Genomic DNA, 24,347 nt, shown 5'->3' with positions numbered 1-24,347 from the left:
ATATATAATTTATTTTTTGAGGTAACAACTTTGAATCACAAGTATTTCCGTACACACCTAGAAGATAGTCTTTCATTGGGACGATCACTTGTAATTGAAGATATAGGTGAAGAGTTGGATCCAGTCCTTGATAATATATTAGAAAAGAATTTCATGAAATCTGGAACTTCTTTTAAGGTTAGTAATTGAATGAAAGACCTGGAATAAGTAGTTAGTTTTGTGATGAATGATACTTTGCCCATGTATTCCAAACCTCTACTGCATCAGGTAAACTTTGTATTCAGTAGGGCAGTGTGAAGAATCAAACTGAACTAATAAAAAATAGGAGGCAGAACCTCAGCTGAGTAGTAAGTTGATGAGTCTAAAATTTAACTACTGAAGTTATTTCTGAAGTTTACAAACCAGAACCAATTATGTTTATTCTTTTGAATGCTTACAATACTTTCTACTGATTTTCAAGCAATTTCATTTTACACCCTTTAATAGAACTATCTAGGTTTGAAAATATATTTCTGTTTCTAGTGTGGAATGCTGATGGTAGCAACCATGGAATCTTTAGTCTGTAATAGAACTGTTTTCTGAAGCAACAAGCCAAAAGTTTTATTAATAATATTAAGTATACTCCCAACCTTGAAAAATCATGCAGGTTTCTGACCTTTAATAGATGAAGAAATGACTTGCAAATTCTTAAAGCATCCCCTCTTCAAATACTCTGAACTTAAATGATTGTAAATGCTGCATATTGTTGCATGCATTTTTTTTTTTTCAAATTATCTTAATTAACTGTCTGGAATCTGACAGAGATTACAAAAAAGATTGTTGATGATAATGGAAACCAAATGATTGCTATTTTTGTGGCAATCCCACAGTAGAAGTAATCCCTATATTTATCTGAAACGTAATACTACTTTTACAGTATACCTCTACTGTTACATTTAGTCATTATTTTTGTGTCGAATTTGAATTGTGATATAAAGTTCCTCTCTTTGGTATTTCAAATATTCATTTACTTATTTATTGCTTGTCCATATCATTGATGTGAATAAAGTTCATTTTCCTCTGCTTAACATTATCATATACATACTCCACAGGTGAAAGTTGGTGATAAAGAAGTAGATGTAATGAGTTCCTTTAGACTATACATTACCACAAAGCTACCAAATCCTGCTTTCACACCTGAAATTAATGCAAAAACATCAATTATTGATTTTACCGTTACAATGAAAGGACTTGAGAATCAGTTACTGAGAAGAGTAATTCTTACTGAAAAACAGGTAACCTAACAGTGCACATAAACCATAGTGATGCTTAGTTTTGATTTAACTGTTTTAGTATATATATATAAAAAAAATGTTCAAGTGGAAAAAAAAAGTCATCCATTTTCTAAATTTTTTATGGAGATTCAGTACGGAAATTTTAAAATGGCAATAATATACACTGGTGATTTTCTGCAGATGGCTGTCAATATGAAAAAAAATAAGCAGAAGCATTTGGCATTCATAAGATACTTCCAACTGAATAAAAATGCTTTAAAAAAAAAAAATGCTACAGTAACATATTTTAGATAGCAGAAAAAATAAAATACACATTCCATGAACTTGAAAAATCAGCACCTGAATTTCAAGTATGATTCATAGCTACAGTACATAGTGTCATGCCATTTCCTTGTCTTTTAATAACAGGAACTAGAGGCAGAACGAATTAAACTCATGGAAGATGTAACTTTTAATAGGAGGAAGATGAAAGAACTAGAGGACAATCTTCTGTACAAACTAAGTGCAACTAGAGGTTCTGTATCAAAGAGTACAATAACTAGGATTTTAAAGGGCAAATTAGGCTGCTGCACATTCCATGCTGCCTTTCCATACTGAAATTGGTTTATCTATTTAAAACACAATACGTGAACATACAATGGTAGAGATTTGAAGTATGTGATTTACCAGAACATGAGGAATTTGGTATGATAGCAGGCCATTATATAGCTATTCCAGACACTAAATATTTTAAGCACCTACACAAGTTTTGTGAAATAAACCAAATTCTTCATAGCTTTCTGCCCCTCAGATGAGGTAAAGTATCTGATCATGGGCAAATCCTTAATCCACTGAAAATGCAGAGTTAAATGGGCTAGTTTAAATAGTATTGAAAGTCTTTTGCATTACATTAGGAGCCTGCACATGATCATTTTTTTTTGGGGGGGTGGGGGGGGGCGGGGGGAGAAAAATAAAAAGATGGTGACTTCCAGCAGATTGATTAAAAAGTACTTGAGGTTGATGAATACTATTTTGTGTGTGATCATTGTCTTTAGGACCCTAAGTCTCTTTGACTTTGAATGTGACAATCAACAAACTAACAAAAATTGTATAACTCTGTATGAGTATCGTATGTTATGTGCCTGGAAGAGGTGACATCTCTAGTAAACAATGCAAAACTCTTGGTGCACATACATTCAACTTGACATAAGTTGAATGCATTTGTTTTGCTTATTGAGTATAAAAATAAGTTTTAGTCTTATGTACACTGTTTGGTCTCCATTTTAAAATGCTTTCTGCAGTTCAGTAAATCATTTACATTAGGTATACATAATTGTAACTTGATTTTTACATATATGAAGGTTTTAAAATGTTATAAAAATGACCTAAACATCCAATATTTGGCTTTTTAGGTTCACTAGTAGATGATGAATCTTTGATTGGTGTTCTGCAAACAACTAAACAAACAGCTGCTGAAGTAGCTGAAAAGTTGTCTGTGGCAGCAGAAACTGAAGTGAAGATTAACTCTGCTCAGGAAGAATATCGACCTGCTGCTACACGCGGAAGCATTCTTTATTTTCTTATAACAGAAATGAGCATGGTCAATAATATGTATCAAACTTCACTGGCTCAGTTCTTAAAGTTATTTGATCAATCTATGGCCAAGTAGGAAGACAGATTTTTCTAATATTCAAATGTTTGTCTTTCTGATGTGTTTCTTTCCAAGATGTTATTAACATGCTTTTCTTGTGTTTTGTTTTCGTGATTCAGATCTGAGAAGTCTCCTTTACCCCATAAAAGAATCTCAAATATTATTGAGTATCTTACCTACGAAATTTATATATACTCTGTTAGAGGCTTGTATGAAAACCACAAATTTCTCTTTACCCTCCTCCTGACGTTAAAAATTGATCTTGAGAGAGGACGTGTGAAAACTAGAGAGTTCCATGCACTCATTAGAGGTAAGTTCAAAAATTTGCGTTATATATAGAGGTAATTTCAACCTTTTAAACTTTTATACCATTTCAATGTATGTTTTTGTGGGTTTTTTTTTGGCTGCATGGTTTCTGCCAATAGTTCTGTGGGAGCTGGCTCTGTCTTATCCCTGTTGTGGTCCAGTGAATTTAAAAGTGGTTTCACATCTCATTTCTGTCTCTGCATTTTATCCAGGCTGTGTTCTTTCCTGAGAACAAGGTGATAGTTCTGGTTCTCTGGTTTAATTATTAGTTATTTTTGTATTACATTTGCATGTTTATTTTTATAAATTAGATGACTTCTTTTTCTTTTGCTGCTCTCATTTCAAGGAGCTGAATAAAGCTATCTTCTAAGGTGCCATAACATCTCTACACATGGTCTGGGAGGTGCTACAGCCTTCTATGGGTTTCAGCTTAAGCTTTTTCTGACTCTTGCCAACCAACTAACAATCATTTTTACAGAACCTAACATGCTTCTGTGGCCCAACTGGCCAGGTCTACCTCTGTACCCTGAATTTATGACTCTGCTGAAAAATGTGACCACAATTACTTATGCAGAGATCCATATAAAACCTGCTTGAATCTTACAATGATCAAATGAATTTTGCAAACATGTCAAAGTAGTGACCATGCTTTTGGAACATCATTAGCTGCCTTTAATGAATGAAATGGATAGGAGAAAAAAAGATTACATTCACATACTATTTTGCTTTCTAGTTTGTCATAGTGTCTTTATCTTTTGAGAAAGGAATCCAACTACCATTTTACCACTGATGTCAGGCAGGGTATGCTTTGAAATGCTTTCAAACTGAACTGTCTGCATTAGACAAGCATTAGACAAGGAACCTTATGTCTTGGCTTCCTAGCTCATGGATTTTTGTTTTGCTGGAAGAAGATATACCTTGAGCATCTAAAGCAGAAAGTGGATGCTTATCACTTTGTTATTGATGATAATCTATAATAAAATACAGGAATACTTTTAACAATTTTTTTGTCTAAAATGTAAGAACACAGTTTCCCACCTATGTTTATGACAGCTGATTTGATAATGAGAAATTCTTCTAGTGCACAAAATGCCACCATAAAAAAGTAATAACAGATTTTATTTCTATTATTTCCAATGATTATTTCTATAATTATTCGTATACTCTTGAATCAGATGGAAAGTGGGCGGTTGCCTTGCCAAATTGTCCTGGATGCTTAGGTATCTTCTGCAATGAATGTATTGTTCAAGTTTTTCCTCCTTGGATGAACAGTTTGTTGGTGCAAAATGAATGAAATGAATTTTTTTTTTTTTCCCAGGAGGAGAGCTTTCATGGCTTATCATCAGCCATATTATCAGGGGATGTCTCAGTGAAAAATCATTTCTATTTGAAATTGAAAGGTCCCTAGAACACATTATTCCACTGGTCTCAGGAGATTAGCAACTCTAAATCTTTCCTCCTGCTGAAGTACATAAATTGAATTCCATTCTGCTTTACTGTATTCCATTAAAGCCAAACACTAGGACTTCCCTGACACTTTAGTGCTATAGCTTGAAGGTATCCTGAAGTCAGCAAAACATAGAAAACAGGTCCCAAAATTGAAGGAAAATAGCCCATATTCAAAATGTTTATAAATACATGTGTATATATATATGTATATATATACTTGCTCTGTTTTTCTGCCATGAGAATGGTATAGATTATCTATGGAAATTATAGAAAGAAACAAAATCTAAAATATAAAAGAAAATCTAAGTTCGTTGAAAACTTTATAGGTGTTCTGACACTGCAGTCTGCTACGTTCTTTTCCATTAAAAAAGTGGACTAATGCAAATGAAGATTGATCTTTTCTAGCATAAAGTCTATTTTACTAAGAAACTCCATAGATATAAAAGAGTGCATTACAGAACTGCAAAACATCTTTGGTTTTGACTTAAATAAAAACCAGAAATATTGCCAAGTATCTACTTTGTGGAAAACTAATGATTACATCTTATAAGTAAGAAAAGGCTTGTTGTCTAAAGTGATTGTGGTAGTCACAGAATTCAATAATTTGCCCCTTCCCCCCCCCCCCCCCCCCCCCCCAAAAAATCCAGTTGGACTATTTTATTAAATTTGTGAAAGATATGATTCTGGATAAATATATCATATTGTAATAATGCTAATGCTAATAATGGATTACAGATTTGTGTAAAAAATTTTAGTTATCTTCTATTTGATTTCCATTATTTCGGTTTGCAGAGATTATGAAGTTCTGGGTTCCATGTGTGGATCCCAGCGTCATTTGAAGCCATATATCCTAATGCCAAGGACATGAGTAGAGGATGCTTGAAGGAAACTTTAACAAGTACTTACTGGAAAAGCAAAAGAGACATTATTTTCACCCCAGATTTCATGAAACAGACCTTTCTCTGAGGTTACTGATGCTTGTCATCCCTAGGGAAAAGGAAAGGCAAAAAAGTTCAGTAGTAGGAAAAGTTCATAATAAAAGATCATGAAGGAGCTTAGCAATTTTGTATGACAGAAATAATTTGGATTTTTATGTAGAAACTTCACATTCTTGAAGAAGAGTTTGCCCTTTAATCAACCCTGTTTCCTTATGTAAACATTCAAATCATATGTGATCTAATTCTATTTCTTGATTATATCTAAATGTCTCCATATGTGGATGAAAGGCTTGCATAATTTTTTTTCTAGATGCTGGAACTTTTCACTTATCCCTATGTATGGCTAAATGAAAACTAATAAAAGGAAGTATGTTTCTAGGCATTGCACAATTAATAACATAACAAACCACTAACCGCAAGACCTTAGCAGGATTTAGGAAAAGATTAAGTATGTATATTAACCACAAGAATATCAAGCATTACAATGAGAAACACATTGTTGACATTTTTGGAATTCATATTCTTCATTGAATATGCCTGCCTCTAAAATTAAGGTTTAAAAGAAAACTTTCCCCAAAACAAAAACTTCCCTAAAATCTGTTTAATGGCCACTCATTGGAACTTGCACTTTCATTTGATGGTAATTGTTCCTGTTGACATAATATTGCCCAGATTTTGCAAAGTAATTCTTCCATTTCAACTTAGGGAATATAGAAATAACTAGGAAAATACCTAATCTTTCTGAATCTTCTGTTTATTTATCTCAGTCTTTTAAAAGCAGAGTTACTCTTTCCTGAAAATCATCACTAATAATATAAATAAAATTCTTGCATCCTGGAAGCCTGCAGGAAAACCTCTCAAAGACTCGAATCTTTCTCTGTAAAGTCTTTGTAAGCAAAAAGAGACTTCATGCAAATCAGAAAGTATTTTTTGCATTATAACATTTGAAGCACCATAAAGTTTCTTATAAATTTGTCAGAACTTCAAGCTTTTTTTTTTCAGCTGTATGAAAAATGCTATAAATAATATAATTCCAATAATTTCTTAAATTAAAAAAAAGTTGTGTTTTTTTTTTTTTGTAAAGAATTAATGTTCTAATCTCCTTTCACTCCAGTGGTAGGATTGTCTTCTGTTCTTTTTCTTCTTGCCTTTATGATACATTTTCTCTATATTCCATTCATGGAGAATTTGGGGATGAAATGGATGCAGAGTCAAAAAGTGTTAAATCTTCTTCATAATTTATGGAAAAATTAAAAACAGTTTGTAAAAGTATGAATATTTGAATTGAAAAGGGTTCGACTTATATATTTATGTATGTATATTTTATAAGCATGTATGTATAATTTGAAAGTATTAAAATAATCAAAGCTAGCATAGGCTAATCAAAAATAGCATAGGCTATGTTATCCACACACGTGCTCACATACACAAAGCTGCTTAAAAATAATAGTTATTATTCCAAGATGCTTTTTTAGTCTGTTTGTAGCAAATTGATGAAATTCATTATACCACTGACTTAAATGAATAAAATAGTCTTAGACCTGAGACCCCTGGAATAACAATGTCCAGTTTTCCTGAAAGGTCACATTAATTAATTTGCAGAGGACTGGAGAAGATGCAGCTACGACATGAAGAAAATGATAACTATGATACAAAACTGATTTGGAGTCTTTCGTTTAGTCTGTTTAAAGTCAGGTTTCAATCTTATCCCAAGGGTATTACTTAGTCTTCTCTTCACGTGCATATCAGAGGATGTAAAATGTGTATGATCTACTGGCTCTCTGGCTTTACATCTACTATTTAAGGTGATATATGCTCAATATTTAAAATGATTTGTACACAAGAGTGCAAGTAGTACCCCAGTGAAAGTGACATGGTCCAGAAAACATAATTTAAAAAGCAATACCAAAAATATCTTGATCTTTGGACTGTCATGTATAATTCATCCAAATGTTTTTATCTGCAGGAGGTGCAGCACTGGATTTAAAGGCTTGCCCACCCAAACCATTTCGCTGGATTCTTGACATGATGTGGCTAAACCTAGTGGAATTAAGCAAACTTCCACAGTTTGCAGAAATTTTGAATCAGGTGATATTTATTAATTATGTTAATAGGCAGTTTCCTAATCATAATTGTGCTCCCATATTTCACATTGAGAGTGCACATGAGAGATGCAGTTAAAAACAAAGAAAAAAAGAGTATAAAATAATAAAGGTATAGAAATGAACAGTTAGGCAAAGTTCTCCATTCCTAGATATCTAGTTTAATTTAATATAGACATATTCCTCTTCAAACATTTAGATGACCCTGTTGCTTTTCACACTGTTACTACCTCCAGCAGTGGTTGAGGGAGAGATGACATAAAGAGATAAGTAATAAAACCTTAGTAATTTTACTGAGTCAACTGAAGTCCCTTTTGTCCAGTAATCTGTCTTTGGTTGAGGCCTTCAGCAGATGCTTTGAGAAGGTATCTCCTCTGAATACTGTCCTAGCATGTGCTCAGGTTGGTGTCAATGTATATAGAACTGTTGTTTCTTTTTGTTTTCTCAGACTTGGATTGCAGTTCTAAAAGGGACATTTGTGTTGTTTCTTAATCTGAGATTATAGGAGATACATGGTTGGAAGAGGTTCCTGTATGTTAATTTCTCACTCCTTTCCCAGTCTATTCTTGATTTAGGTTGTTCTGAAATTTCTTCCATGTCAGTTAAACAGCCAGAGCTACATAGTTTGTAACAGGCATATGGTGCTGTATTTCAGAACAGATGGCATCAGTGTGTTCCTCATTTTCATTCCAGTAATCTGAGAATATTGCAACTGACTCTCCTCACTCAACTGCATAGTAATTTTCATAATGTTGCGTCCACCATTATCCCTTGTTCTGTTAGGTCATATGTTCTAAGAGGTGCCTAAATAGCGGTCATATTTGTGGTCAGATTTATTCTTTCTTAGGTCAAAAGCTTTCTAGAGCTTGTTATTATTAATTTGTGATTCTTTGACTGTCTAGACTATACTGGGACAGAAAGCTTTTTCTCTTAGTACTTGGCGACTAGAAGAAATAAATCAATCATGGTATGTTTCTTTTGTAGTATAGAATCCTCCTGCTAATTACTGATTTTTAAGTAGCTGCACCTTAATACTAAAACTGCTAATTGTAACATCTTAATAGCAATTCACATGGTGTATGTCATAAATTTTACAGTCTGTTAATGTTACTTGTAATATATTCTAATATAATAACAGAATCTCATTAAAATATACATTTCCAAGGGGATTTTACTACAGCTGAAATATATTTGTGTGCATTAACATAATAAATTTAGATAACCAGTAATGAAAAGGGATGGAAAAATTGGTTTGATAAAGATGCTCCAGAGGAAGAAATTATACCTGATGGATATAATGATTCACTTGATACCTGTCGCAAGCTTTTACTCATCAGGTGAGTATCTTCAGAAATTTGGGAAATGACATACATTATTGCACCATGTATCTCAGTCTATCTGTATGCAATTATTATATTAGCATAACTTCAATTAATTTCTGGGTGACATTAAATATAATTTAATTCACTTGCAGGTTATATTATTCAATTTACTTACTTCAGAGCTATTCTCTGAAGAATCTAAAAGAAGCTTTTTCTAGCTTTTCATTTCTGACTTTCATAGAATCATAGAATCATAGAATCGTATAATAGTTTGGGTTTAAAGGAACCTTAAAGACCACCAAATTCCAATGCCCCTTCCATGGGCAGGGACACCTCCCACTAGACGAGGCTGCTCAAAGCCCCATCCAACCTGGCCTTGAACACTTCCAGGGATGGGAAGCTTCTCTGGGCAGTCTGTGACTCATGACCCTCAGAGTAAAGAACTTCTTCCATAAGGCCTAATCTAAACCTACCCTATTTTAGTTTAAAGCCACTACTCCTTGTCCTACCACCATACTCCCTGACAAACAGTCCCTCCCCAGCTTTCCTGAAGGCCCCCTTTAGGTACTTGGAAGGCTGGTAAAAGGAATCCCCGGAGCCTTTTCTTCTCCAGGCTGAACAACCCTAACTCTCTCAGCCTGTCTTCATAGGAGAGGTGCTCTAGCCCCTTTATCATCTTTGTGGCCCCCCTCTGGACTCATTCTAATACTTCCATGTCCTTCTTGACTTTGCTTTTATGTCATGACAAAAAGAAACTGGAAATCACATTGCAGCCTTCTCCAAAAAGCCAGAAAAAGTAGAATCATCCAGATAGTTTTCAAAATGTTTTTTTCTCACTTCTTTTTAAATGAGCTATTTTAAATAACTTAAGTAATTAAAAATATTTTAAAAACTAGAAAGAGAATTGTAAAAATGCAAAACAGGTATTCAGAAGTCCCATGTATAAAACGTGGCATAGATGATTTTATTGCATCAGCTAGGATACTTGTGGCAGGGCTTTGGGATAGAATGGATTTCCCCAAAGAAGCATTTAGCTGCCTTATACGTGAGATCATGCTTTCCTTTCTCATATCTTTCTGCATTCATTGTATAGGTTCCAAATTCTGCAACAAATAAGTCAGAGACTCTACTGAAAATATCATTAATTAGGCATGACTTGTCTTTGGAGTGGATTCAACCTGTTCAGTAAAAGACCCGATTCTGATGGAAGAAGTGCTACATGCTATAAGCCCTGAAGAGGGAGGGGGAGTCTATAAATAATAAGCCTATAAATTGAAATTTTGCATATCTTTTGGTCCAAAAGAAGGTTTTTGTTTGTTTTCTGTGGGAGCAATAGACTCATCCCAAACATAAAGGCAATCCAGTGCAAGAGCAGTGTGCCCTAAAAGACTAACAGACCCAATGAAACATCTCTAGGATTATACCGAAGGGCCAATCTATCTAACATTTCCTTGCCTGTGTTTAAAATGAAGAATGCCCCACTCTGAGTACCCAGAACAGAAAATTCCAGTGCAAATAGTTTACTTATGGCAAAATTCTAAGAAACTGGAAAGTATTGGACAGTAATAAATAGAGTGAAAACTACCAGCTGTCTATTATTATATTTGTAAAGATAAACATACAGACATGAATATGTATATATATGTATAATACAAAGCAAAAAGATCTTTGATTAAAATGGAACTTATAATTTAAGTCTGGTCTTTGCAATGGGAAGTGTCACTAAATTTGTGTCTTTGTATACATTTTTATTTGTAGGTCTTGGTGTCCAGACCGAACTCTTTCTCAAGCCAGGAAGTATATTGCAGATTCCTTGCATGAGAAATATACAGAACCAGTTATTCTGAATTTAAAAAAAACTTGGGAGGAAAGTGACCAAAGAACACCTCTCATCTGTTTCTTGTCTATGGGATCTGATCCAACTATTCAGATTGATTCCTTGGCTAGGAAGCTTAAATTGGGTAGGAAAATAATTATTCATTGTCTTGAGTTGTTTAACATACAGAAGACTAACATAAGTAACTTCCGATTTATTTTTTTTCTGAAAAGTATTTTTAAAATTCTTTTATAACATTATTGTTCCTGAACAGTTGTCTTAGAGATAAAACAATAGTTTACATGAAAGATATTATGCTGAGGACTATTCTCTATGTAGTTGAACAGTAATGTTTTCAGTTCTTTTTTGAGTTATTATCTAAGTGATGACATTTTTTAGTCTGTAGCTACAAGACAATATTTTTATTAACTCTGACGTGACAATATTGTTGTCTTGTTTAAAATGTTAATATTATTAATAACATTAACAATAAATATTAATGTGTTTAAATTATGTATTAATATAGGTTTAATATAATAAATATCAATTAACATTAAGTTCAGGTAAAGAAATTATCAGCTATCTGCTTACAAGATTGCTTTGTAACAAAAAACACCCACATGATCTGCATTTGTATATTCTGGACTTTATATCTACATTATATGAAAATATGGAAACTTGAAAATTGTGCATACAAACTGAGTTGGATATAAATACATTAATTCCTGATAAAAGTCACATTAAGATGTTCACAATTCAATTTTACAATTATGAATTTTGTTCATTTACATGGCTTCATTACCTAAGATTAAAGAAAAATCTGGGTTCTTATTTCAAACTAAGCTGTGTCTTACTTTATTAAAATTTGGCTTAAATTCCCTTTGACAATAACAGTAGTCACAGACTTTCACTTCTGCAAACATTATAGATGTATATTTAGATGTTATTTGACAAAGTTTCAATGCTAAAAAAATATAATACGTAGCATAATGTTTTAACAAAGGGATTTGACTTTAATAAGTATATTTTTTATAAATATGTACTTAATTGTGCTGAATTTATATTGCTTTTTTGACTGAATTGGAATTCTTACTTATTTATCAAGAATGTATGTTCACTACTCATTATCAAACGTTGCAGAATGTAGGACCATCTCTATGGGTCAGGGACAAGAAGTTCATGCGCGCAAGATCATACAGATGTCAATGCAACAGGTGGGAAAAACTAATGCAAGATAAATTGATTTTCTGTTTTAGCATTCTTTTAAAGCTTTTCTTGCATGTAATCTTTAGTATTTTGCATTTTCACCCTACTATGTGGCATATGTCAGGGTAAACAAGTCTCTTTGAGAGCCTGAGCCTGAAAATATTCCACTGTGGGATACACACGTGACAGTGGAGTCCAAGTGAATACCTTTGCCAGCAGTATTGTTGAGCAGCATTTCAGAAGTAGCACAGTCCCTTCTTATCACTACATGGTTATCCAAGGCTAAAAGGACATAGTGTTCTACTGCAAAGTTTTTCAGAACCCACTTTTTTACTTGAGTTCCTTTTTTTTTTTTTTTTTTTTTTTCCCCACTTCCCTATGTTAGCTACCAAGAAGTTGCATAGATTATACTAGATAAAATGGTGAGTGTAAACACAGCTTAAAGCTGTAGATACAGAAGTCTGTGCTGGCTCCTCACATTTTCCTCACATATGTGCTATACAGATCCTCTTGCTCCCCTGCAATTGTTCCTCAGCGATTGATTTTGTTTCTTTGTTTCTTTAATTGTCAATTCTTGTGGTTCTGAATCTCAAGGATATCAGAATGTATTTCAAGGATATTCTTATCCGACATGTTGTAGTGTTGTTTTTTTGTTGTTGTTCTTGATTTTGCTTGTTTGTTTGTTTCTTTCTTTTATGGCATATGATATTCCCAACAGTAAAAATATGAGAAGTGTAAGCAACAGCTCTGGAAAGATGGTAATTGAAAGCTCAGATGCAAAATGAAAGTTACAGTGCAAAAGCAGCACTGTCCAGTCAGCTGAACACTTCAAAGAGTTGTGGACAATGTTCCATATGAAGACATACATACAGCCATAGTTGCCTGTAAGCTCAAAATATCAGGAATTCTGAAGGACTAGAATATCTTTACTAGTTGAAAACAGAAGACTGAAAGAACTAGATTGATACATGAAACAGTTTTTGTATGACCATAAGCAACCATTAGTCCTTACTAAACCAGGAGTACAGCACGGCTTCTAATATTCACCTAAAGAACTCTGAAGTGACTTTTGCTCAGTAAAAGCTTTAATTGGTGACATATTACCTATCCATTATCCAATATATGCTTTCATACCTACAGTGAGAGAGTTCATGAAAAGTTAGATAAAAAGTTCAAGATGGATCCATTATGAGATTTAAAACTTACCTCCTCACAATATATGACATCCATAAGATTCCTTGGCTCTCTGTCCCAACCCATTAGAGTTCTGGAACAGTTCATTTGTCACTTTATTCTTTAATCACAATTAGACGAGGAAATGCAAAAACATATTTTAGACTTCTGCAGATTTCTGTCCTCTTCATCTTTTAGAATGAAGTGCTTCAGAGCCTTTCTGGGACTGTCTTTCACGCAGGGGAAAAAAAAAAAAAAAAGTCAGGTAGTATTGATTCAGGGAATTCCAATTGCTGTTTTCTGTGAGATACCTTCATTTGAGGGGCAAAAAAAGAAAATCTGTTGCCAGATTATGTTTATTCATGTGAATATTGTGCTTCATTTGAGTTTCTCTAATATAGACGTACATAATACTTGTATACACCCCTTACTGTATACTTTCTAGACATAACTGTGTAATCCAAGGCTCTCTAGCTAATGTGGTCTTTGTTAGGAAAATTGTCTATATTGTATCCCAATAAAATCTCAAGTCCTACCAAATGTTGTAACAGCTGATGTGGAAAGCAACAATACTGTAGATGTACACCACTTTGGAATAAGAGAAAAAAGGAATATCTTCATAGCAGGTAGCATTTTTTATGATGTGAAAATGCACATATGCATCTTTCATATTTCTCTGTGTCTGTATGTCTATAATAGTCATCATCAATATCTAGCTCATTGGAATGGTGAAAACTGGGGCACCACTGCCTTTCTTTGCCTGTGTTTGAAACACAAGGATACTTGCAACAGTACTCCAGTAGGACTACTAGTAACAATTTCTGACCCAAATGCCTTAGTGGTGCACACATTTCACATAAGCAGGAATATATGAACATAAAAATCAATTTTGAAAGGAAAAAAAATAAACAATTTCTGAACATGGAGACAAATATCTGTGTTGGTTTTGTTTTAGGTTTTGTCTTTGTTTTTCTCTGCTTCTGACCAAGCATATATAATATGATTAAGCCTGCTGTGCTGTGAACTGAGCCTGATTCGTTTGGAAATTAGACAAATTGATTAAAGATCTTCCTTAAAAAAAGGTGGATACATATAAAAGAAGAAAAAAACCCTCTATTCCTCTATTTACTCTTAAAAAAATAATATTCATTAGTTCTCCATAAATATTTCAATTAGATTCGGTTACAAAATGTTATTTATTTGTTTCTAAATGGGTTAAACCAAAATTGCCAATATGAAGTTACAAGCTGTAATGAAATCCACACATCACTGTTTAGAACTGATTAAATAATGCCAATTTTAATATCAAGCTTCTGATTCACTAGGCTTCTAAAGTGATGCTAGAAAAGCTGATTGAATTTAAATTCATGAGCAGACGTGCTGAGAGATAATAATCAAAATAGAGCTTTGATGCAACTGAGAACTGAATAAGATCAAAACTAATATGCAAGAGGTTGAATTTCATAAAAATGTATTCATTACAGATAAACTTATAGTTGAAAAGTTTGGGAGTCTTGTTACAACCTCTCTACCTTTACTACAGATTACGTTATTAACAAGTTGTGCTTTTTTTTTTTTTTTAATAAGGATGTATTTCTCAGATTTCATCTTTTGGATTGTTAATCACAGTTTGTTGTGGTTTTGTTTGTTTGTTTGTTTTTGTTTTGTTTTGTTTTGTTTTCTAGAAGATGATAGGAATTACTACTTTTTGCCACTAGGTAGCACTGATACTTTACTTAGAACATTTGCTCTGGTTATGCTATTTTCATTGTGATTTTATAGGATGTGAAAATAACTTTTACACTAACTTTTCAATTAATTAATTTATTGGCTTTAACTGTGCCAATATCAAATCAAATCGTGATACACATCTAGGAACCGACCAAAAGTCATACAACTAAAAAATTACATGCAAGACCAAATTTGATTCTAATACAGCTATTTGTTTTGAATGTTATAAATAAATTGTTATAAATTTTATATGGTAATTGTCGATATTGTTATTTAGGGAGGTTGGGTGTTACTTCAGAATTGTCATCTTGGATTGGATTTCATGAATGAACTACTGGAGACACTTCTTACTGCTGAGATACAGAATGAGACATTTCGAGTTTGGATAACTACTGAACCACATCCTAAATTCCCAATTACACTGCTACAGGTTTGTTCAAATGTTTAGTTCAAGTACCTCATGCCATTGAATTTATTCAGGGTAAGCATGTAAATGAAAAAGAAAGAAACTGTGAGTGGGGTGGGGGCATGAATAAATGAGCTTACTTTACAATACAAATGACACCAAACAGGAATGTTATTTACCAGTAACTGGAAGTTTTTCTCAATTAAAGATGTATTGTGTATGTGTGAATTTACACTAATTCTGTACACACACATTTTTAAGGCTTTAACTGTACCCTTTTTTTGCCCAGCTAGGTGCCTTGTGCACAGGATAATACCTACAGCTACTTTTAGACTCATATTTCCCTGACTGAAACAAAGGATAAAGAGAACAGAACACATATAGACAGCGCATCTCAAAGACCATCAGCTGACAATAAATGACCCGTTTTTCTTTAGCTAAATTATAAATGGTTGTTCTGTAGATCTTAAGGAGATATCAGTCAGTACCAGGAAAATTGCCTAAACTCTTACAAAGTGCGTTTAAGTTACTTATGATTGTTCCTAGCACTCTCACAGCAGATCATAATGCTAGTAAATATCTAGTATAATAGCCGTGTACTGACACTTCTGTGTTCACAGGCACCTTTCCTCTTAAAAACAGTGGGAGTCTTCGTAGTGGTTCCCATTCTCTCTAATTAAAAACAGATACTGTGGTTGATATCTAGGATATGAAGGGAAACATTAGCCTAGATGTGTATGATTTAAGGCAGTGTGAAAAGGGAAAGGAAAAATTCCTTTCTGGAATGAATCTAGGAGATGACCTTCATCAAGAAATGTATGTCATCATGGGAAAACACTGTGTATGGAAGGTAGCTCTCAATAAAAAAGGAAATCCTTCTAAGTCTTCAAGTTTGAGAAGTGGTATATAAACATGTAGTTTGCTAAATGTCATGATAGAGATCTGAGACGGCTGCTAGATGAATCTTCACTGCATTTATTTCAAATGTTTCATTTGTGATATCTTAATCTGTAGTGACACATTACCTGTTAATATTTTAACATACTCAGGGGTACCAGAAAATGAGTAACTGACAAACCAAAGCTCATCTCTTTCTCAGAAGAAAGGGGAAAATCATTTGCTGTATTATTATTATTATTTTAATTTAAGCAATGTTCATACGTAATTGAACAAGATAGCCTTTGAAATGTGTAAACACTGGTTAGTAAGTGTTCTCATTCAATCCAAAATTCTAGTGTTCATATGCAGATAGGTCCTTGCAAAAGCTCATGTCTCTGAGACAGCTTGCCTGGGCTCTGCAGCCCAGAAATATGACTCTGTGAGATGGAAGTTGAAAAGTCATCCCTTAAAAATAATTTAATTTATTTACCACAAATATGGAGATAGTAAAAGTGCCAGGAGAAGTATGTATTCATGAGTATATTCCTTTAAGATCCTCTCAGAGAGAGAAATAGTTCACAAACATGCTTGCATTCAAACCTAGGGCAGCCTGGCATTGACTATCCTTTCAAGTGAATGCAGCAATGTTATGCAGGCTAGTCAGACAAGTACTTACTGTTGGAGCAGAAAAATGCTTATTTTTTGAGTTCCTCCAGCATTTGAAAGTGTCTCATAGAATAGTAATCTGATCATGGTAAGGCTGGTCTGTGTCTGAACTAATAGATTTAAGTATGTCCATGACCATTACCCAGTACTAGAATGCAATAGTCCATAGGAGTACATAGTTAGAACATTCTCTGAAATGAAAACCTGTGGTAACTAGCACTCTTTTAAAGAATTTTCAGGCATGGTTTGACAATTAAAATTTTCTAGAAACTATCCCTATTAGGAAGTTTGCATGAAGTTTCATGCAAAAAGGAGCTGTAGCCAAAAGAACTTTGGCAGTGTACTACCACAAATGTGGATTTCATGCCTGCTGACTAGAGTGCCCAGAAACATTCTTGAGCAATCCTAATTTACTGCTGCAGACATAGCCACAGAGTCCAGAGTGAACACAAAGATCTGAACTGAGGAGAGGTAGGATTTCTTTGTATTTATAGTGAGGTCTTGGGAACAGAAATATAACAAAGTTATCATCCCTTCTGCATAGTTGTCTTCCATCATTCAGTCATTGAATTGGAGATAGAGATATGACGACCATATGATGCTTTTTGAAAAGCATGAAAAGTGCTTCCATGTTGTTGATCAAAAATCTTAGAACCATGGACATCTGTCAGTGATGACTGAATGACATAAACGGAAAGTCCATGTTCAGAATCTTAAAGTATATCACAAGGTTTTGAGGACTAATGTAATGTGTACTCCTTTTATGCGGTAAAACTGTCAAATTTGTATCTACAATGATTCAACTATTTCTATTGTATCTTTTATTTATGACTAATAGCTGTGACATTTTTATATGTTGCTGGTTTTGTTTCAGGAAATAAATCCAATTCTTTTATTATTTTTTAAATTTTTTTTACATAACAGATTGCTCTGAAGTTCACAAATGAACCTCCTCAAGGTGTACGTGCTGGTTTAAAAAGAACATTTTCTGGAATTAATCAGGATCTGTTAGATGTTAGCAATTTGCCTATGTGGAAACCTTTACTTTATACTGTAGCTTTTCTGCACTCTACTGTTCAGGTATTTCTTATAATGTTTGCAAATAAAGGCGTGATTTAGGGATTCACTTTAACAAAGTTTCTCTATGGAAAATGTGTGTTCTGATATTTATTGTAGCAGCATGTTGCAGGGCTAGACCTTTAATTTCTATCATCTGTATTTTGAGATAATTTATTCTCTTAATTGTCTTTTAAATTTTATATAATTTTCATACTATGGGCATTTAGAATAAGGATTTTTCTCATCTAATTTTAGCTATCCAAAAGTTAGTTGTCTAAGTGAATAAACTCTCTCTGTAGGTAATAGAAATAGATAAGCACCCCAAAGCAGCAAATCAGCTTATATGCCTTGGTGGCTGTCTATAAAAATGAGAATAATTTTCTGGAGATATATCACTTTTTTCGGTCCATTGATTTTAAAGGCAGTTCATAGGCCTAGCTTAGAGTAGCTCTCTACCTTCTAGATGCCTAAAATTAAATAAAATTCTATTGTTTACTGTCTTGTTTTTATCTTATTTTTTGTGACATTTTCTACACTAATATGAATGTGAGCACAATGGTGTGCATATTTTGTATGTTAAAGATATATAACTTTTGAGATCACAATAAATACCAAATGTTTGAGCACTCTGAATATACCTTATTTTAAGCAAAGATCTCAAAATAGATTTAAACAGTATTTAATCCTAAGATTCTATTTAGCTGCTTGTATTTTCAGTGCAGCAAAGACTGAAAGAGAATGGCCTTTTGTAAGAAGATTCCTATTAAGATACAATATTTTGCATTATTTTCTTCTTTCTACCTTTTATAAACACCGAGAAAGTTGTTCTGTGTACCATCTCCTAATTATAGTGTTCTTGTGGAAGGAGAAGACCTAAGTTTATTCAATCATCAATACTTTCAAAAAATATTATAGCCATTCTTTTGCTCTGAAAATTTATTTCGGATTGTTAATCAGTAAGTAATATATACATTGCCCTGACTTTAAACTGACCAGTTCCTAATATCCTTTGGTGACAAGATCGGTATGATAAATAGAGCTTAAGAAGTAATTCAGAGAATTTGGCAGAAAATCGTTATACCTTTCTGCAGGGTATTATTGGTTAAAGCTGTCTCATTTGCTTATAAACAATACTTGATTTAGGAAAAATAAAAGGTCTTTTTTATTTCTTTCCTATTCTAGTTCTTTTTCAAATATTGTAACTAAATGCTACTTAACAATAGCAATGACTGTAAGTCATTGTTGACCTGGTTATTTAAAATCTAATAAATATGCTATCGCTCTAGTTAATTTTAGAATATTAGTATTACTCTGTTTATTCATTTAATAAATGTCAGCACTATTCATCAATTTAATTCTTAACTTCATGGAGTAATTTTTTCTACATTCTGAAAAAATTCATTGAGTGAGGTAACTTGAGTGATTAAAATAAAGTGACAAATCTAGTAGCTTTGGTTGTTTAAAATGTCTTTGAGCTGCAGATTACATTCACATTCTTTTATAGTCAACTTTTTCTGTTGCTACTAGCATTATAATTTTAAATTCAAATATGTACATAATGAAAAATGCAGTGGTGGCAGCTTTAGTAAAGTAAATAAAGTTTTGAATTTTGAAAGACATATTAAAACTATACAGTGAACCAATGAAAACAAAAAGGGCAACCTAGAAACCTTTGAATAGCTGAGCATTAATACATGAATTTGAACACTATCATTAGTAGAAAGTATATGTAGGAAAAAAATGAAAGACAGTAGAGAAGATAGAATTGTTGAAAGTGCTGAAAATGCAGAGATTCAGCATTTTCTTTAGTTAATTACTTAGTATAAAAATCTTAGTATAAAAATTACTTAGTATAAAAAGCCCACATAGACATGAGACATTTCAGACCTATGACTTATACATTGATTAGTAAAGGTAATTTACATTGAAAGTAAATAACTATTCTGTTGTTTTTTCTATAAATTTTTAGTGCCAAGGTGTAACTCAATATCATGTGGTTTATTACTGATAGCTGTTTCCTAGGCTCTTTCTTCAGTTCAATTTTTTATTCCAATTGAACTTTAATAATGAAACTAAATGATACATTATTTTATAAACATATTTGCTTTTAAATATATTCCTAAGGAACGACGAAAGTTTGGGCCTTTGGGTTGGAACATTCCCTATGAATTTAACTCAGCAGACTTTACAGCCAGCGTTCAGTTTATACAAAATCACCTAGATGAATGTGACATCAAGAAGGTGAATACTACACTTTGCATAAATCTTATTTAATTGCTTTATACAGCCTCTGTAATTATTTTTCTTCCTTTTTCTGTTCATCTCTATTCTTTCAGCACAGCTAGGAATGATCAAAATTTCATTTTTTTTTGTATCATCCATGTTAAAAAAAAATGCAATAGTTAAGAACTTCAGAATCTGATCTTGTGTTTTCAGTACCGTATCCAAAATGACAGTAAGTCCATACAAGATCTGTTTTGGAAAGGGAGCTGAAATATTCACAGTTTTTAACAAAGCCACTCAAACTTCTCTGTGGCTGCCAGTTGAGCTTCTACTGTTTCACAGGAATAATGTAGAAGAATAGCCATTTCTTGCAAAGTAGCACTTTGATGATAAAGTAACATGAGAAACTGCTGGGAGGGTGTGCATGTATGGAAAGGAGGAACAGAGAAGAAAAGCAGTAGCAACTGAGAGTGATTTCACATCACACAAGAAATAGTGGGATATATTTCCTGTAGCAGGATCAAGCCCAACTCTAGTTTAAAATTTCAGAGCTGAACTCAGGAAATACATTAGAAATCAAGGATTATTTCGTCTTCCAAATATAATCTTTTCATTTTATATTTTAGAGCCCGATGAACTCCAGATAATATCCAAATTACAGATGATATCCAAATCCCTACTACTTACATGTTGTAACTACAGTCTTTTATTTACTTTACTTGCATCCAGGGAATATCATGGAACACAGTACGCTACATGATTGGAGAAGTGCAATATGGAGGCCGAGTCACAGATGACTTTGATAAGCGTCTTCTTAATTGCTTTGCAAGGGTGAGAGACCTTGAAAATACAGCTATTAGTCATTTTTATTGGTAGTTGCAATACAGAAATCAGAAGACCATCTTTCTGCTGAATACACACTTCTTCACCAGCCTATAAGACCCTTCAGAGTAAAATGAATTTTTCAAAACATCATTCATTGCCAATGAAGTTCTTCCCCTTGATTTCTCTTTAGTATGTAGCAGAAATTATTAAAAAGACATAACTAGAACTCAGAAGACATAATGTGATTTACTCACGTATTCAAGTAAAGATGGATGTAGTAGCTAAAGCAAGAACACTTATTCTCCAAAACTGAAATTAAAAACTCCAAATGGTAAAGCAATTTTGTGCTTTTTTCTCTGGATTTTGTGCAGGTGTGGTTTAATGAAAAGATGTTTGACAGCACTTTCTGTTTTTACACTGGATATAAAATTCCAGTGTGCAAAACCCTGGGCCAGTATTTTGAATACATCCAGTCACTCCCTGCCATGGATAGCCCAAAGGTCTTTGGTCTGCATCCTAATGCGGATATTACGTAAGTAGTTCTCAATACATTGAAACCAATGACTCTTTATTTTAGTATTTGGAAAAAAAATCCCTCTGAAATATGTAAGTATATTTTTCATAGCAAATATACGATTCATGTGAATTTCATTGTTGAGATGGAACAATTTATGTGCATGCACATGATTAAGAATGCAGTATCTTCAGCTACATTTTATATGTTCTTTTAAAGTAGTCATGCTTATTACTTACTCATGGTTTTAGTGGTACGTGTTTTTGTTTTTAAATATGAAAGCATTATAAAACATTTATAATGCCTCATCATTCTTACATTCAGAAGCAGAAGTTATATCCTCTGAGAAGAAAACTGACAGTAGGGTTTCTTCTATTTTTCCAATTTATAGTATTATATTTGCATTCACAGTTTATGTTGAAATGTGCAGTATCTGGCTTGTGTAGTCTTATACTATCTCCAAAGCTAAGATACTTTAGAGTTCACTTGTTCTACCCTGTGGAATAATCCTTGGTTTCATTTCTTATATAATCATGTATGACAAAGTAATTGGAGGAGATGGGTGTCAGATGAAGGTTGAAAAGTAAAACTGGCATGTAAAATTATGCTTTGAGTCAGAATAAATTTATGTTCTGAGTCAGACTAGGGCTGTACGTTCCTAACGTAGCTGATTCCATAGGGCAAAAGTAGCAATGCTGTCACTGCAATACCAACACACATGCTTTGTTTTCTTTCTTACTGCCTCGCAGATCTGTGCCACTAGATAGCAGTACTTTTGTTATAATGCTGTAATTCTGCTTGTGTTGAAGGACTGGCATGGTCTACTATCTTTTACCGTCAAATGCAACACTTTTTTTGTGTTGACTCAGGACATAAATTTCCATTAGCACTGCCCATACTGTACTATGAAATAGAAGGTTTTAATCTCCAGTGTTGTAAATCTAGCATTTTTTACCATTAACCCTGAAATACCTCAAGGCAGAATGAATTTTCTAATTAATGAAGGGGAAGCTTGTAGAGTTATGCCTCCACCTTTTCCTTCTTTTGCATTCCACTTTTAAGAAGTAACTAAATGAAGGAAATAATCTTCCTTTTTACAGAACCAGAATCCCTAGAAATCATATGATAAGTTGTTCTGCTGTCTCATTTTCTCAGAGGTTGAGAAGCAGCCTGTGGAACTCACTGTTTTTCTAATTCAGAGCTAAGCAGAAGGAAAAGATTATAACAGAATGGGTAGACAGCAGATCACATTCTTTATGATCACACAAAGCCAAATGTTGTTCACAATGTGTTTGGCTTGGTGCAGGAAACAAAGGAAAACAATTCCTGTTGGGAGTTTCAAATTAAGCTGGTGACACTGTATTATTTCTCTGCACTTTCAGTTTTTGTGTTCTACCAAATATACATTTTAACTATTAAAAACCCCTCTGTAATTTATAACATATATCTTGTCCTCTTAGATATCAAAGTAACACAGCAGCTGATGTTCTAGATACTATTACCAACATTCAGCCTAAAGAAAGCGGTGCAGGACCTGGAGAAACTCGTGAAGCTATTGTCTATCATTTAGCTGAAGACATGCTAGAGAAACTTCCTCCAGATTACATACCTCATGAGGCAAGCTAATCTTAACTATTTTCTTACCATTCTCTCTCCATTGAGTTTCCACATAAGACATTCCCCTTCCCCACCTCCCCCCCCCCCCCAAAAAAAAGTATTTATAATTCATTAAAGATCATATACCTCTTAACAGATTCAAGCTAGGAACTTACACCTTTATCTCTATCACTGTGAACAGATATGAAGCTTATTTTTTTATTATTACTTTAAAACAAGACATCTAGCACTGATCATGGAGAAATGTCTGGAGACTGTTCTTGCCACAGCTGTATGTGAAAATACAAAAAAAAAAAAAAAAAATCAGTCTTGTGATGGCAGTCTCCGGGGCCTTCTGGGTAAAATCTTATTCTATCACAATCATGAATAATCAGGTAATATCAGACAAAAAATACAAATAAAAATATAAACTGCAACAGTTTGAAGGCAGAAAATTTTATGTGAATAATTCAAATTACAAGTCTACAATTTGCTTATCTCAAACAAAGTTAGTTAAGCCGTTATATATGAGAACCGTATTTCAGCATATCATATTTAACTAAATTCATTCTTCTGGGCTCCTATATTTTAGGTAAAAGCTCGTTTAATTAAAATGGGACACCTCAACTCGATGAATATTTTTCTTCGTCAAGAAATTGACCAAATGCAAAAGGTGATCACAATACTCCGCAACAGTTTGAATGATCTTAAGTTAGCCATAGAAGGGACTATTATTATGAGTGAGGCAAGTATAAAGTTATTTACTATGTATAGCATACTTTATTTTAAATTATTACCTTGATGTCTTTAGGTCATTTATTATAATTTCACTCCTTCAGAATTTGAGAGATGCATTGGATAATATGTACAATGCTCGAATTCCTCAAGTATGGAAAAGAGTATCTTGGGATTCTTCAACACTTGGCTTCTGGTTTACTGAACTTTTGGAAAGAAATACTCAATTCTCTACTTGGATATTTGAAGGCAGACCAAATGTGTTTTGGATGACTGGATTCTTTAATCCACAAGGTAGGGTACTAAAAGGACTTGAGTAATAATTTATTGTATTTTATCATAACTTAATGGTTTTTACCAGGTATCTACTTTAATGTTAGACCTAGAAAAAAAATGTTTTCATCACTGTCAGAATACGTTATAGAAGACAAGATGATAAATGGGTTCAAAGAAGAGATTAGACAAAGTCATGGGAAAATGGTCCTATGGTAGATATA

At 33.3% G+C, this 24,347-nt stretch overlaps 1 protein-coding gene across 1 annotated transcript in view; it reads left to right on the top strand.

Moving 5' to 3' along the window:
* DNAH8 (dynein axonemal heavy chain 8) overlaps positions 1–24,347 on the top strand; it is a 134,197-nt gene that overhangs the window by 105,947 nt on the left and 3,903 nt on the right. Inside the window, exons 74-90 of the mRNA XM_080585613.1 lie at positions 22–177; positions 1,092–1,274; positions 1,683–1,788; positions 2,666–2,918; positions 3,024–3,214; positions 7,564–7,685; positions 8,918–9,036; positions 10,780–10,982; positions 11,978–12,051; positions 15,225–15,377; positions 17,823–17,978; positions 20,082–20,198; positions 20,910–21,011; positions 21,377–21,537; positions 22,980–23,136; positions 23,708–23,860; positions 23,955–24,144. Coding sequence (XP_080441739.1) covers positions 22–177; positions 1,092–1,274; positions 1,683–1,788; positions 2,666–2,918; positions 3,024–3,214; positions 7,564–7,685; positions 8,918–9,036; positions 10,780–10,982; positions 11,978–12,051; positions 15,225–15,377; positions 17,823–17,978; positions 20,082–20,198; positions 20,910–21,011; positions 21,377–21,537; positions 22,980–23,136; positions 23,708–23,860; positions 23,955–24,144 — 2,596 coding nt within the window. The remainder of the gene's footprint in view (positions 1–21; positions 178–1,091; positions 1,275–1,682; positions 1,789–2,665; positions 2,919–3,023; positions 3,215–7,563; positions 7,686–8,917; positions 9,037–10,779; positions 10,983–11,977; positions 12,052–15,224; positions 15,378–17,822; positions 17,979–20,081; positions 20,199–20,909; positions 21,012–21,376; positions 21,538–22,979; positions 23,137–23,707; positions 23,861–23,954; positions 24,145–24,347) is intronic.

This window comes from Anser brachyrhynchus (genome assembly GCF_964034855.1).
Source record: "Anser brachyrhynchus genome assembly, chromosome: 3".
Lineage (NCBI taxonomy): Eukaryota > Metazoa > Chordata > Aves > Anseriformes > Anatidae > Anser > Anser brachyrhynchus.
The sequence above is the reverse complement of the archived record's forward strand: the minus strand, read 5'-3'. Positions and strand labels throughout refer to the sequence as shown.